General features: G+C 46.9%; 1 protein-coding gene across 4 annotated transcripts in view; it reads left to right on the top strand.

The window, feature by feature from the left end:
- Positions 1 to 9,223: 9,223 nt before the first annotated feature.
- Positions 9,224 to 14,843, top strand: part of PEMT (phosphatidylethanolamine N-methyltransferase) — a 157,237-nt gene continuing 151,617 nt past the window's right edge. For 2 of the 4 annotated variants that reach the window (XM_007656619.4, XM_007656620.4), the window contains exon 1: positions 10,775 to 10,951. In XM_007656619.4, coding sequence (XP_007654809.1) covers positions 10,886 to 10,951 — 66 coding nt within the window. In that variant the 5' untranslated portion in view covers positions 10,775 to 10,885. Of the gene's footprint in view, positions 9,432 to 10,774; positions 10,952 to 14,843 lie in introns of those variants that run through there. The other 2 variants (XM_007656627.4, XM_007656632.4) reach the window with 2 other exon arrangements.

Consider the following 14,843-nt stretch of genomic DNA (forward strand, 5'->3'; position numbering starts at 1 on the left):
TCAACCTCCGCACAAAACAAAACTTCTCACTCTAGGCTTCAAGGCTCTCCATCACCTTACTCCCTCCTACCACTCCTCCCTTATCTCTTTCCAATGCCCACCCCGCACGCTCCGCTCCTCTGCCACCCACCTCCTCACCGTCCCCCGTTCTCGCCTATCCCGCCGTCGACCCCTGGGCCACGTCCTCCCGCGCTCCTGGAATGCCCTCCCTCCTCACCTCTGCCAAACTCATTCTCTTCCCCTCTTCAAAACCCTACTTAAAGCTCACCTCCTCCAAGAGGCCTTCCCAGACTGAGCTCCCCCTTTTCCCTCTGCTCCCTCTACCCCCCCTTCACCTCTCCTCAGCTAAGCCCTCTTCTCCCCCTTTTCCCTCTGCTCCTCCCCCTCTCCTTTCCCATCCCCTCAGCACTGTACTCGTCCGCTCAACTGTATATATTTTCATCACCCTATTTATTTTGTTAATGAGATGTACATCACCTTGATTCTATTTATTTGCTATTGTTTTAATGAGATGTTCATCCCCTTGATCCTATTTATTCTTATTGTTCTTGTCTGTCTGTCTCCCCCGATTAGACTGTAAGCCTGTCAATGGGCAGGGATTGTCTCTATCTGTTACCGATTTGTACATTCCAAGAACTTAGTACAGTGCTCTGCACTTAGTAAGCGCTCAATAAATACTATTGAATGAATGAATGAATAAAACCAGTGCCTGGATTCCTTCCTGTGACCTTCAGTCTGGCGATACAAAGTGAACTGAACTTCAGTCAGTCAATCATATTTATTGAGTGCTTACTCTGTGCAGAGCACTAAGTGCTTTGGAGAGTATAGTATAACAATAAAACAGACACATTCCCACGTCCTTGTTACCCATCCTTGCTTTACCCCATTGGAGAGTGGGATTGGATCAGGCCCCAGCTCTGACGTAACTAGCCAAGCCATCAGGGAGTATTCTCAGGATCTTGATCAGCTTTGCAGAGCAGCCACATGTTCGTGCAATTACCAGAGCCCACAGTCTCTGATTTTTTTTATTGTATTTGTTAAGTGCTTACTATGTGTTAAGCACCGTTCTAAGCACTGTGCTAGATACAGGTTTATCAGGTTGGATCCAGTCCCTGTCCCACATGGGGCTCACAGGGGGCTCACAGTCTAACCTGGAGGGAGGAGGATTTAATCCCCATTATACAGATGAGGTAACTGAAGCCCGGAGAAGTTAAGCGACTTGCTCAAGGTCAAACAGCCAGCGATTAGAACCCAGATCTGTGCTCTTTCCACTAGGCCAAGTTGCTTCTCTGATGATTTTAGATAATAATAATAATTAATTATTGTGGTATTTATTAAGCGCTTACTGTGTGCCAAGCACTTTTCTAAGCACTAGGGTAGTTACAAGGTAATCAGTCGGACACAGTCCCTGTCCCACATGGGGCTCACAGTCTTAATCCCCATTTTACAAATGAGCTAATTGAGACACAAAGAAGTGAAGTGAGTTGCCCAAGGTCACACAGGAGACGTGGTGGAGCCGGGATTAGAACCCACATCCTCTGACTTCCAGGCCCGGGTTTCTTCCAATAGTCCCTGCTCCTTCTGTGATGATTTTAAATGCTTTTTCAAGGTCCATGAAAACTGGTTGGAGGTCTTGGTGCTGCTCTCTGCACTTCTCCTGTATTTGTTGTGCTGGTCAGATCATGTTCGTACTGCCATGCCGAGGACCCGGACCACTTAATGATGGTAAAAGTATGTGGCCCATGATATTCTTCAGTAGCCAGCCCAGCAGCCAGCAGTAGAGCCACTCTAGATATCACAGTCTGATCTTTCACCTCGAAGACGTAATGTTTTTTTTCTTGACTCTTTTAATTCTTTCATGTCTGGCATGTTGAGAAATGGCTTGTGTAACGGCTTAAGCAGCACATCCCCTCGGCGCTTGTAGACTCCAGCAGGTCCTACCATCACTTTTAACTGTTCTCCTGTTGATTCAGTGGTATTTTTTTCTGGGAACGGACTGCAGGCATCTCTGTGGGATTATACAAATGGCTTGAAAACTCACAAAGTGGCCTTTAAAAATAGAACGGGTAATCATAATGCACAAGAGAAAATGGCAATAATGTCTGCCATTCAGCCCTTGATTGCTACCATACCACTCCGGGTTTCAGTTTCCACACTTGCAATCTACCACACATCCTGGGTTGTGTGCTTTACTGAGGTAGGATTCCTGCCGTTGAGGAGGTGTGAATGGGTGGAGAACAGGTTATTATTTTTTTGTCTTCTTTGGAACTTGGTTTGGAGAAGCTGTTTCCCCCCCATTCACTTCTTTGCCTTCAGAATGGGAATTAATTCACATAAATTGAGGTCTTAACGCCTGTACAGGTTTTCCTGCTACCCACTTGTTTTCTTTCAGATCGGCAGCACTGTTTGTACTTTGAAAGGTTCTTCCATAAGACCGTAAGAAAACAATATCCAAGTCATGGTGGATATCGGATCAATTTTTGGAAAAACATCTAGATCATGACGGGACCTGCACTTCAGTAACCAGATTTCTTAAATGGGCTGGAGGTTTGGAGGGCTCTGGGGGTGCTTAAAAGGGGCGTGATAATAATAATTAGGGTAGTTATTAAGCGATGACTATGTTCCAAGCACTGTTCTAAGTGCTGGGGTGAATACAAGATAATCAGCTTGTCTCACGTGGGGCTCACGGTCTTATTCCCCATTTTACAGATAAGGTAAATGAGGTACAGAGAAGTGAAGTGACTTGCCCAAGATCACCACAACAGACAAGTGGGGGAGCTGGGATTAGAACCCATATCCTCTGATTCCCAAGCCTGTGCTCTTGCCACTAGGTCATGCTGCTTCTCATAGACCCGAGGAGACAGGGAAAGGAGAAGAGATAGAGACAGAGAGAGACAGACAGACAGACAGAGAAAGAGAAGCGGGGATGGGGTGGCAGAATGAGGGAGTAAGAGGAAAAAAGAGACCAAGAGGGAGAAGGGAGAGGGGGAAAGGAAGAAAAGGAAAGGAAAAGGAGTAAAAGATAGGAAAGAGAGGAGAGGGATACTCACCAATCAGTCAATCAATCATATTTATTGAGTGCTTACTATGTGCAGAGCTCTGTACTAAGTGTCCTTGGGAGAGTAAAATATAACAGAATTAGCAGACATTCGAGCAAACGAGCTTGCAGTCTAGAAGGGGAGATGGACATTAATATGAATAAAGAAGTAATTTATACTATATAATTTATAGATATGTACATAAGTGCTGTGGGGTTCATTCATGCATTCATTCAATCAGATTTATTGAATGCTTACTGTGTGCACAGCACAGTAATAAGCGCTTGGGAGAGCACAGTGCAGCAACAAACAGACACATTCCCGGCCCACAATGAGCTCACAGTCTAGTGAGGTTGGTGATGGGGTGAATATCAAGTTCATAGACAACGCAGAAGGGAGAGTGAGTTGGAGAATAGAAGGCTCAATTAGGGAAGGCTTCTGGGAGGAGATGTGACCTTAGTAATGCTTTGAAGATGGAGAGAGTGGTGTTCTGGAATATATGGAGGGGGAGGAATTTCCAGGCTAGGGGAACGATGTGGGAAAGCAGTCGGCGGTAAGATAGATGAGATCGGGGTACAGTGAGTAAGCTGGTGCTAGAGGAGTGAAGTGTGTGGGCTGGGCTGTAGTAGGAGATCGTTAAGGGGAGGTAGCATGGGGCGAGCTGATGGAGTCCTTTAAAGCCAATGGTAAGGAGTTTCTGTCTGATGCAGAGGCGGATGGACAGCCGCTGGAGATTCTCGCGGAATGGGGAGACATGAATTGAACGTTTTTGTTAATAAATGATTCGTGCAATAGAGTCAAGGAAGGATTGGAGTGAGGAGAGACAAGAATCCAGGAGGTCAGCGAGGCGGCAGATGCAATAGTCAAGGCGGGATAGGATAAGTGCTTGGATCGGAATGGTAGCAGTTTGGATGGATGGAGAGGTAAAGGAGGATTTTAGCAGTGTTGTGAAGGTAGAACTGACTGGATTTGGTGATAGGTTGAATATGTGGGTGGAATGAGAGAGATGAAATCGAGGACAACACCACGGTTATAGACTTGTGATATGGGGGGGATAGTGGTGTTATCCACAGTGATGGGAAAGACAGTGGGAGGACAGGGTTTGGCTGGGAAGATAAGGAGTTCAGTTTTGGACATGTTTAATTTGAGGTGCCAATGGGACATCCACGTAGAGATGTCTTGAAGGCAGGAGGAAATTTGAGATTGCCGGGAAGGAGAGAGGTCAGGGCAGGAGACGTAGATTTGGGAATCATCGTCATAGAGATGGTAATTGAAGCCATGGGGGTGAATGAGTTCTCCAAGAAAGTGGGTGTAGGAGGGAGAATAGAAGGGGACCTAGAACTGAGCCTTAAGTGATCCCCGACTGCCAGAGGGTGGGAGGCAGAGAAGAAGTGGTCAGAGAGATAGGAGGAGATCCAAGACAGGACATTGTTAGTGAATTCAAGGATGGGTAATGTTTCAAGGAAAGAGGGTGGTCTACAGTGTCAAAAGTGGCTGAGAGGTCTAGGAGGATTAGGGTTCATTCGTTCATTCATTCAAGCGTATTTATTGAGCGTTTCCTGTGTGCAGAGCACTGTACTAAGCACTTGGGAAGTACATTTCAGCAAGAAATAGCGACAATCCCTGCCCACAACAGGTTCACAGTCAAGAAGGGGGGAGACAGGCATCAAAACAAGTAAACAGACATCAGTCGCATCATTATAAATAAATAGAATTAAAGACATATACATATATACACAAGTGCTTTGGGGTGGTGAGCGGAGTAGAGCAAAGGGAGCTGGTCGGAGTGATGGGAAGGGGAGGGGGAGCAGAGGAAAAGGGGGACTTAGTCTGGGAAGGCCTCTTGGAGGAGGTGAGCTTTCAGTAGGACTTTGAAGGGGAGAACTGTGCTAGTTTGGCAGATTCGAGGAGGGAGGGCATTGCAGGTCAGAAGTAGGATGTGGAGTGGAGGCCGTCAGATTTGGTGAGACGCTCTCATGCTCTCCCCCCACCATTTCCTGAAGCTTCCCCCTTCATTCCTGTCAGTCACACTGGAGGTAGCCCAGGCTTAGCCCAGATCCTGAGCTAAGGAACAAACTAGACCTACCACCAATCCTGCTGCCATCATTCTAGCAGCCACCCTGCCTCACAGGGCTTTCAGAGGACCAGATATAAAAAGTGTTTCTTGACAAGGACTCACAATCTGAAAAGAGGGCGGGCAGAAGAAACAAGAATAGAAATAATGCAGTCCAGTAATTCTTCAGCTCCTCAGTCGGACTATCAATGGTATTTATTGAGTTCTTATTATGTGCAGAGCACTGTACTAAGCGCTTGGGGAGTAATCAGTAATCCTCATCGCTCCAGTCCAGTCTTCCCTATATTCATTTGGCCAAAGCCTTTCCAGTTTTCCTACAGGGGATGGGGCCTCTCTTCTAAGATGGAAGGTGTTTGTTTTGCTTTGTTTTATTGTCTGTCTTCCCCTCTTCTAGATTGGGAGCCCTTTGTTGGGAAGGGATTGTCTCTATCTGTTGCCAAATTGTACTCTTCAAGTGCTTAGTACAGTGCTCTGCACACAGTAAGTGCTCAAAAAATATGATTGAATGAATGAATGACAATCCCGCTTCCATCGTCAGACACAGAGTGCTGGGCTGGATCGACCTTTGGCTTGACCCAGTAGCGGCAGTGCTTCCGTGTCGAGGTTCAAGGGAGTTACGGCTAATGTGTCTGTAGCCTAAAATGAACTGTCTGATATGCAGCGTTCTCATTTCCATGCATGTTAGGAAATTCTGTTTTCTGAAGCAACTGGCAAAGTATAAATTGCAACTGGAAGGAGATTTTTTTTTTCATTTCAATTGTGAGTAAGTTGTGGAGAACTATTAAGCCTGGATTGGTATTGCATCAACTTGCTTTACTCTCTAATATTTATCTTTCCACATTCCAAGATAAGAAACTCCAGGTTCAGGATCAGATTGGTTGGGAGGATAAGGGGGATGGGGGGAAGGAGAAGCTCCCTTGGAGTAGCTATGGGGAGGATGATCTGAAATGCTAATATGGAAGTATTTGTGTATTCTTTCCCAGCATTTTGGAGGGTTTTCTGCACAGTTTTATCTGGCCCATGGGGTTCCTGAGTGTATATGGGTGGTGGGGGGTGGGGAGAGACGAAAGAGAGGAAAGGAGGGAGAATTCTCACATATCTCCCTCCCCAAGAAGGAGAACAAAGACACCACGAGTGGAAGTTCACCTCCTTGCCCCTGATGTTTTACAACCCAGGTTGCCTTTGAAAAATTTAGCATCCTGCCTGATGCTTCTCCCAGATGAAAAATCTGCCCTCTCTGGGTCTACAATAACCCTTCTTTTACTATGTAAAACTGGACAGCCTTTATACCCAGAGACCCTTTCCTGCTGTCTCCCAGCATGCAACCTTAGGATAGAGCACTGTAGATTGTAGTTCCAGGCTTTGAGGGGCCACCCATTGGAATCCCCAATCTTTCGTAAGCTAGGTAGCCTATGGTGAGGTTGTCCAAAGGCAGTCTGTCACCAAAGCGAGGTTTTTTTTGAGGGGTCCCCTGGGCTAGGGTGGGCAGTCATCGCATATTTACGATTAGACAGTGTGATTTTTCAAGTGGTCTAGAATGTGCCCTGGGCTTCTGTTGTACTTCCCTACATCTTGGTGCAGCACATTACACTCTGTAGTTTGTTTTGTTCTGTTTTGCTTTGCTGTCTGTCTCCCCCGTCTAGACTGTGAGCCCTGCATTGGGCAGGGATTGTCTCTATCTGTTGCCGAATTGTACATTCTGAGTGCTTAGTACAGTGCTCTGCACATAATAAGCTCTCAGTAAATAGTATTGAATTAATATAGGCACTCACTAAATGCCATTTTTACTACTATTACAACTTAGACTACTGCTGCTATTACTGCTATCCATCATCGTCATCGTCTTGTTCTTGTCTGTCCGTCTCCCCCGATTAGACCGTAAGCCCGTCAAACGGCAGGGACTGTCTCTATCTGTTGCCGACTTGTTCATTCCAAGCGCTTAGTACAGTGCTCTGCACATAGTAAGCGCTCAATAAATACTATTGAATGAATGAATGAATGGTACTTATTGGGTGCTTACTGTGTGCAGAGCGCTGTCCTAAGCGCCTGGGAGAGTATGATACAACAGAGTTGGTAGAGAAGCAGCATGGCATAGTGGATAGAGCATAGGCCTGGGAGCCAGAAGGACCTGGGTTCTAACACTGGCCCCTCTACTTACTAATAATAATGATGGTATTTGTTAGGCACTTACTATGTGCCGAGCACTTTTCTAAGCACTGGGGTAATCATGTTGTCCCACATGAGGCTCACAGTCTTAATCCTGCTTTTACATTTGAGGTAACTGAGGCACCGAGAAGTTAAGTGACTTGCCCAAAGTCACACAGCTGACAGGTGTTGGAGCTGGGATTTGAACCCATGATCCCTGACTCCCAAGCCTGTGCTCTTTCCACTGAGCCACGCTGCTCACTTGTCTGCTGTGTGACCTTGGGAAACTCGCTTTACTTCTCTGTGCCTCAGTTACCTCATCTGTAAAGTGGGAATTTAGACTGTGAGCCCCACATAGGACAGGGACTGCATCCAACCTGATAACCTTGTATCTACCCCAGTGCTTAGAACAGTGATTGGCATATAGTAAGTACTTAAAAAATACCATCATTATCATTATTATTAGACATGTTCCCTGCCAACACTGAGCTTACAGTCTAGAGGGGGAGGCAGACATTAATGTAAATAATTTATAATGTAGAATTTATAGATATGTACATGAGTGCTGTGGGGCAAATATCAAATGCCCAAAGGTCACAGATCCAAATGCACATATGATGCAGAAGGGAGAGGGATCCCGGGGAAAATAGGGCTTAATTAAGGAAGAAGGCTTTTTGGAGGAGATGTGACCTCAATAAGGCTTTGATGGTCTGATATATATTGAGAGGGATGGAGTTCCGGGTCAGAGGGAGACTGTGGGAAAGGGGTTGGTGGTGAGAGAGGGTACAGTTAGCAAGCTGGCATTAGAGGAGCTAAGCATGCAGGCTGGAGTGTAGAAGGAGATACCCTGTAACTTGTTGTGGGCAGGGAATGTGTCTGTTTACTACATTGTACTCTCCCAAGTACTTAGTACAGTGCCTTGCACACAGTAAGTGCTCAGTAAATAAAACTGAATGAATGAATGAAAGATCAGTTAGGTAAGGTAGGAGAGGGCAAACTGATTGAGTGCTTTAAAACCAGTGAAAAGTCAGTCTAGTACAAATACAGCCCAGACACCCTTATGTTTGGTATTTTAATTTTCAACCCCAAGCCTCTTTTCCTTTGCTCCTTAAACTGCTGAGTTTTGTGGCCCAGATAGCGAATGTGTTCACACAGACCTGGAAGGAGAGCATGATGCATCAAGAGCAATTAAACCGGTCCGGGCTGCTCTGGAGAGATGCTGTTCAGACAGATTCAGGCCGATTTGGGTAATTTTTCACAGGGATGGCCTCTGTGTGACCTCATCACATGGTGACACATTATTACTAGTTATTAATTATTATTATTGCAATTATGTGCTTACTATGTGTTGAGCTCTGTTCTAAGCCCTGGGGTAGACACAAATTAATCAGGAGGGACACAGACCCTTTCCCACATGGGGCTTTCTATTCAAGTAGGAGGGAGAACAGGTATTGACTATCCATGTTACAGTTGAGGAAACTGAGGCACTGAGAAGTTAAAAGACTTGCCCAAGGTCACACAGTAAGCAGATGGTGGAGTCAGGTTTAGAAGCCTCCGACTCTCATTCCCTTGCTCTTTCCACTAGGCCCCGCTGCTTCCCTATCCTGATCTAACATGTGACATCAGGTGGGTCTCATTTTTTGGAGTTCCCTTGCTGGCCACCCTACCTGTGGATTACCTGCACATACCCATGGCTGGAGTGGTACCCAGAAGCAGAGGGAAGAGGGAGAAAAAAGCAGGGAGCGGGAAGTGGGAGATAAAACATGGAGAAATGATTTTCTCTGAAGGGATGGAAAGTCAATGGGAGGAGAGGGAGAGAGGAATCCACTTTTCCTGGACAAAAGAATAATCCAGTTAGTGGAAAAACACTCCTCACCTTTTTTGGGGAATAACTGGGCAGGCCTACATTAGGTATGCACACCCCCAGTCGAATTTGGAGAGGGGCCTAAGTACAGGACAAAGTCCATTCGAAGTCAGTCTGAAGTTATTCAAATACCTACTCTCTCTTGCCAAAGGCTCTCGACGCCACTGCAGGCTGAGGAAACCTAAAACAGGTCAGTAGCAAAAGACTTCGATACAAGGTCTTTTTTAAAAAAAAAAAATCAGACCTTCAGATGATGCTAATTAATGCCTAACACCTGCTGTCGGTGGATTGCTGAGGAAAACTAAAACAGGTCAGTAGCAAAAGATTTCAATACTAGGACTTTTAAAAAAAAATCAAACCCTCAGTTGATGCTAATTAATGCCTAACACCTACTAAACCGGACTGCTTCTAAACTGGATGGGGTAGAGAAGCAGCATGGCTCAGTGGAAAGAGGGAGTCAGAGGCATGGGTTTGAATCCTGGCTCTGCCACTTGTCAGGTGTGTGGGAGAGAAGCAGCGTGGCTCAGTGGAAAGAGCACGGGCTTGGGAGTCAGAGGTCATGGGTTCGAATCCTGGTTCTACCACTTGTCAGCTGTGTGACCGTGGGCAAGTCACTTAACTTCTCTGTGCCTCAGTTACCTCATCTGTAAAATGGGGATTAAGACTGTGAGCCTCACGTGAGACAACCGGATTACCCTGTATCTATCTCAGCGCTTAGAACAGTGCTCTGCACATAGTTAGCGCTTAACAAATACCAACATCAATTGTGGGCAAGTCACTTGATTCTATTTAGTTGCCATTGTTTTTACGAGATGTTCTTCCCCTTGACTCTATTTATTGCCATTGTTCTTGTCTGTCCGTCTCCCCCGATTAGACCGTAAGCCCGTCAACCGGCAGGGACTGTCTCTATCTGTTGCCGACTTGTTCATTCCAAGCGCTTAGTACAGTGCTCTGCACATAGTAAGCGCTCAATAAATACTATTGAATGAATGAATGAACTTCACTGGGCCTCAGTCCCCTCATCTGTCAAATGGGGATTAACTGTGAGCCTCAAGTGGGACAACCTGATGACCCTGTATCTCCCCCTGCGCTTAGAACAGTGCTGTGCACATAGCGCTTAACAAATACCAACATTAATTGTGGGCAAGTCACTTCACTGGGCCTCAGTTCCCTCATCTGTCAAATGGGGATTAACTGTGCGCCTCACGTGGGACAACCTGATGACCCTGTATCTCCCCCTGCGCTTAGAACAGTGCTGTGCACATAGCGCTTAACAAATACCAACATTAATTGTGGGCAAGTCACTTCACTGGGCCTCAGTCCCCTCATCTGTCAAATGGGGATTAACTGTGCGCCTCACGTGGGACAACCTGATGATCCTGTATCTCCCCCAGCGCTTAGGGTCTGCACATAGCAAGTGCTGAACAAATTATTATTAAAGAGAGCAGGGGGCCGTTAAAACTGGGAGTCGAACTCGAATCTGTCTGTCATTGGTGCTCGGCGGTGCTGGGAGTTGTAGTTCTCGGCTCCAAGGAGCAGAGTCTGGGGGAGGCGCGGAGAACTACATTTCCCAGAATGCCCCTGTGGGGTCAACGGCGGGGGGGGGCTGCTGTGCGTGAGGATGGAGCGGGGGAGCGGGGCAGCAGCCTCCTCCGTCCTTCCCAGAGGCCTCCGCGCGCAGGGGTGGCCACCTGCCCCGCGGCGGGGCCCGGGGGTTGCCCAGCCTTGGGGGGGGTGGCAATGCGAGCCAGATCGGACCTGTGAATGGGGGCCAGGTCCCGCCGGCAGCTGGATTGCTGTGCAGGACTGATTAATTTGGATTATAGCAAGGTATCGGTTGCATTTTGCTCTTCCTTTCCGGGGTGGGGCGGGACAGGCGTGCACTGGGCGTTGAGTGCCCCGTTCAGGTCGAGGCCTGGGGGGGCCTTCACGTGCAGGAATACACTATAAGCCCGTCAGAGGGCAGGGACTGGCTCTATCTGTTACCGATTTGTCCATTCCAAGCGCTTAGGACAGTGCTCTGCACAGAGTAAGTGCTCAATACATAATGTTGGTATCTGTTAAGCACTTACTCTGTGCAGAGCACTGGTCTAAACGCTGGGGGAGATACTGGGGAATCAGGTGAGGCGCACAGTTAATCCCCATTTGACAGATGAGGGAACAGGCACAGAGAAGTGAAGTGACTTGCCCACGGTCACACAGCTGACAAGTGGCAGAGCCGGGAGTCGTTCTGCCTCTGAAGCCCAGGCTCTTTCCACTGAGCCACGCTGCTATACTATTGAATGAATTGCACGTGGAGGGGGTTCATTTATTCAAGAGTATTGAGCGCTTACTCTGTGCAAAACACTCTAAGCGCTTAGAATGTACAGTCGGCAACAGATAGAGACCATCCCTGCCCAATAATAATAATGGTATATGCTAAGCACTTACTATGGGCAGAGCTCTGTCGTAAGCACTGGGGGAGATACAGGGTAATCAGGTTGTCCCACGTGAGGCTCACAGTCTTAATCCCCATTTTACAGATGAGGTAACAGGGCACAGAGAAGTGAAGTGACTTGCCCACGGTCACACAGCTGACAAGTGGCGGAGGTGGGATTGGAATCCATGACCTCTGACTCCCAAGTTTATGCTCTTTCCACTGAGCCACGCTGCTTCTCAGTAACGGCCTCATAGTCTAAACGGGGGAGACAGCAAAGCAAAACAAAACGTCATCAAGATAAATAGAATCATGGAGATATACACCTCATTAAAACAATAAATAGGGTAATATAAATATGCACAGTGCTGAGGGGAAGGAGGAAGAGCTGAGGGCGGGGGGGGGGGAGGAGGAGGAGGAGCAGAGGGAAAGGGGGCCTCAGTCTGGGAAGGCCTCCCGGAGGAGGTGAGCTTTCAGTAGGATTCCAGGCCAGAGCACCAGAAGAGAGTGCTTTTGCACATAGTAAGCACTTAAATACCATCATTATTATTAAGACAGGGGTGCTTAGCATATGCAGATGACTCTAAATTTCAATCATAAGGTGCAGGTGCATGGGGCAATGGGAAGGTCTCTGCCCCTTTCACCTCCCGAGGGGGCAGTTTCAGTTTAACCATAAAGTGAGATGGAGATGACTGTGTGGGCAGTTAGTTCATTCATTCAGTTGCATTTATTGAGGGTTTGCTGTGCAGAGCACTGCACTAAGTGCTTGGAAAGTAAAGTAAAGGTTGCGTGGCCTAGTGGCAAGAACACGGGCTTGGGAGTCCAAGGACACAGGTTCTCATCCCAGCTCCACCACTTGTCTGCTGTGTGATCGTGGGCAAGCCACTTAACTTCTCTGGGCCTCAGTTCCCTCACCTGTAAAATGGGGATTAAGACTGTGAGCCCCACATGAGACAACCTGATTACCTTGTTTCTACCCCAGCACTTAGAAGAGTGCTTTGCACATATTCATTCAATAGTATTTATTGAGCGCTTACTGTGTGCAGAGCACTGTACTAAGCACTTGGAATGTACAATTCGGCAACAGATAGAGACAATCCCTGCCCATTGACAGGCTTACAGTCTAATCGGGGGAGACAGACAAAAACAATAGCAATACAAAAACAATAGCTATAGTAAGCACTTAGCAAATGTCATCATTATTATTATTCTCCTCTGGGCCTCAGTTACCTCATCTGTAAAATGGGGATTAAGACTGAGCCCCATGTGGAACAACCTGATTACCTCGTAAACACCCCAGCGCTTAGAACAGTGCTTGGGATATAGGAAGCACTTAACAAATACCATATTTATTATTATTATAGCAATAAAGAGACAGTCCCTTCCCACAACAGGCTTACAGTCGTCTGGGGCTGCAGATTTGGAAGCACATATCCATGCAGGAGGGGAGTTAGAAGTGAGGTGTCCCAGGTTGCTACACTCACAAGTGAGGTGCAGAGATGTCTCCTAGGCGGGTGGCTTTGTCTGCCCCAGCCTTTTACAGAGTTTGAAAGGCCAAGAGCATCGGTTGAGCTTATTGAGAAAGGCCCTGACACGGTTTTGGTTAAAGCAACATTAGAATAATCTGTCCCTCTTTACCAAGATGCCCAAGTTGACACTGGTCAAGTCAGGAGACCTGTTCCTGCGCTTTATATCTCCCTCGAGACTGTAAGCTCCGTTGTGAGCAGGGAATGGGTCTACCACCTCTGTTATATGGTAATAATAATAATTATGGTATTTGTTAAGTGCATACTCTGTGCCAAACACTGTACTAAGCATCGGGGTGGACACAAGCAAATCAGGTAGGACACAGTCCCTGCCCCACATGGGGTTCACAGTCTCAATCCCTATTTTACAGATGAGGTAAGTGAGGCACAGAGAAGTAAAGTGACTTGACCAAGGTCACACAGCAGACAAGTGGTGGAGCCAGGTTTAGAACTCCCAGACCCATACCTTATCCAGTTTATCATGCAAAGCACTGCATACAGTAAGCATTCAAGAACTATGCTTATTTATATTACACATGTGGTTCTCCCCACCAGCCCAGTTTCGTAGGGTTTGGTAGTTTTAATTTTTTACAACTGGAAGATCCCCATCCCTGTAGTAAGCGCTCAGTACATACTGTTGAATGAATGAATCAATCTCTGTCCGGGTTACCGTTCACACTGTACATGTCTAAGATGGCATATGAACTGTGTCTCAACCTTACAGTGGCCGGGTTTTGTGGACTGGACTGGAGTAATGTTGAGTACATGTCAATATAGGGGTTAGGAAGAAAAGGCGTTTATCTCATTTTATGCCCATTCACGAGGCTGCCTCATTGGAGATGAGACTCCCCTTTCTATTCGATAACATATTCCCCATCATATAATCCTAGGGCAGTGGTTAATCAGTGTGGCAGGTACGTGATGAAAGAAGCAGCCTGGTTGGTCTGAACAGGACATGCCAAACTATAGCCCCCATTGAACGTTAGGGAATCTGCTGCTTGTATTTTCCCGAGCATTTAGTGCAGTGTTCTGCATATAGGAAGCACTCAATAAATACCATTGATTGATTATTTCTGATGATAAGGGGAAGTGATTGGGTGTCCAGAGTTCTGGGTAAAGTTTGGGCATTTCCCGGTTTACTGCTTCAGTAGTAATCTCTGCCAAGTGGGACTAAACCTCGATCAATCAATGGTATTTATTGAGTGCTTATTGTGTGCAGAGCCCTGTTTGGGAGAGTACAGTGTAACGGAGTTTGGTAGACATGTTCCTTGCCCACACTGATCTCCTGGTTTAGAGGCAGAGCAGCACTCAGAGTGATGTACTGCGTAACTCTAATGGCCCATTTAAATCTGCCTCCATCCAAAGACAGCACTCCTCTCTCAGGACCTCACCTGGAAAGTTTCCAGTTCTCTATCGGTCTCAGGTTCAGGAGGGAAAGTCAAGCAGAAGCCATTCCATTCCTTGCTTGGACAGTGGCTAGCGAGTGGAAGGCAATCTGCTACAAGTCAGAACTCGTCTGTGCTGGGCAGCAGAGCATGGGAGAGAGTTGAGGGCAGAGACTCAAGTTTAGTATGCAGCAGAGGGCAGGGATAAACTACTTCCGTATTTTTACCAAGAAAACTCTACGGATACACTATCAGAACAATTGCAGATGGAGGTGGAGCGTTCTGGGAGAGACGTGTCCATGGAGTTGCTAAGGGTCGGAGACGACTCCACAGCATGACAAGACAAAGACAGCACATTAAATGGACTCTTCTCTAACATGAGCAATGCGGGATCT

This window comes from Ornithorhynchus anatinus, chromosome 2, assembly GCF_004115215.2.
Source record: "Ornithorhynchus anatinus isolate Pmale09 chromosome 2, mOrnAna1.pri.v4, whole genome shotgun sequence".
Taxonomy (NCBI): Eukaryota; Metazoa; Chordata; class Mammalia; order Monotremata; family Ornithorhynchidae; genus Ornithorhynchus; species Ornithorhynchus anatinus.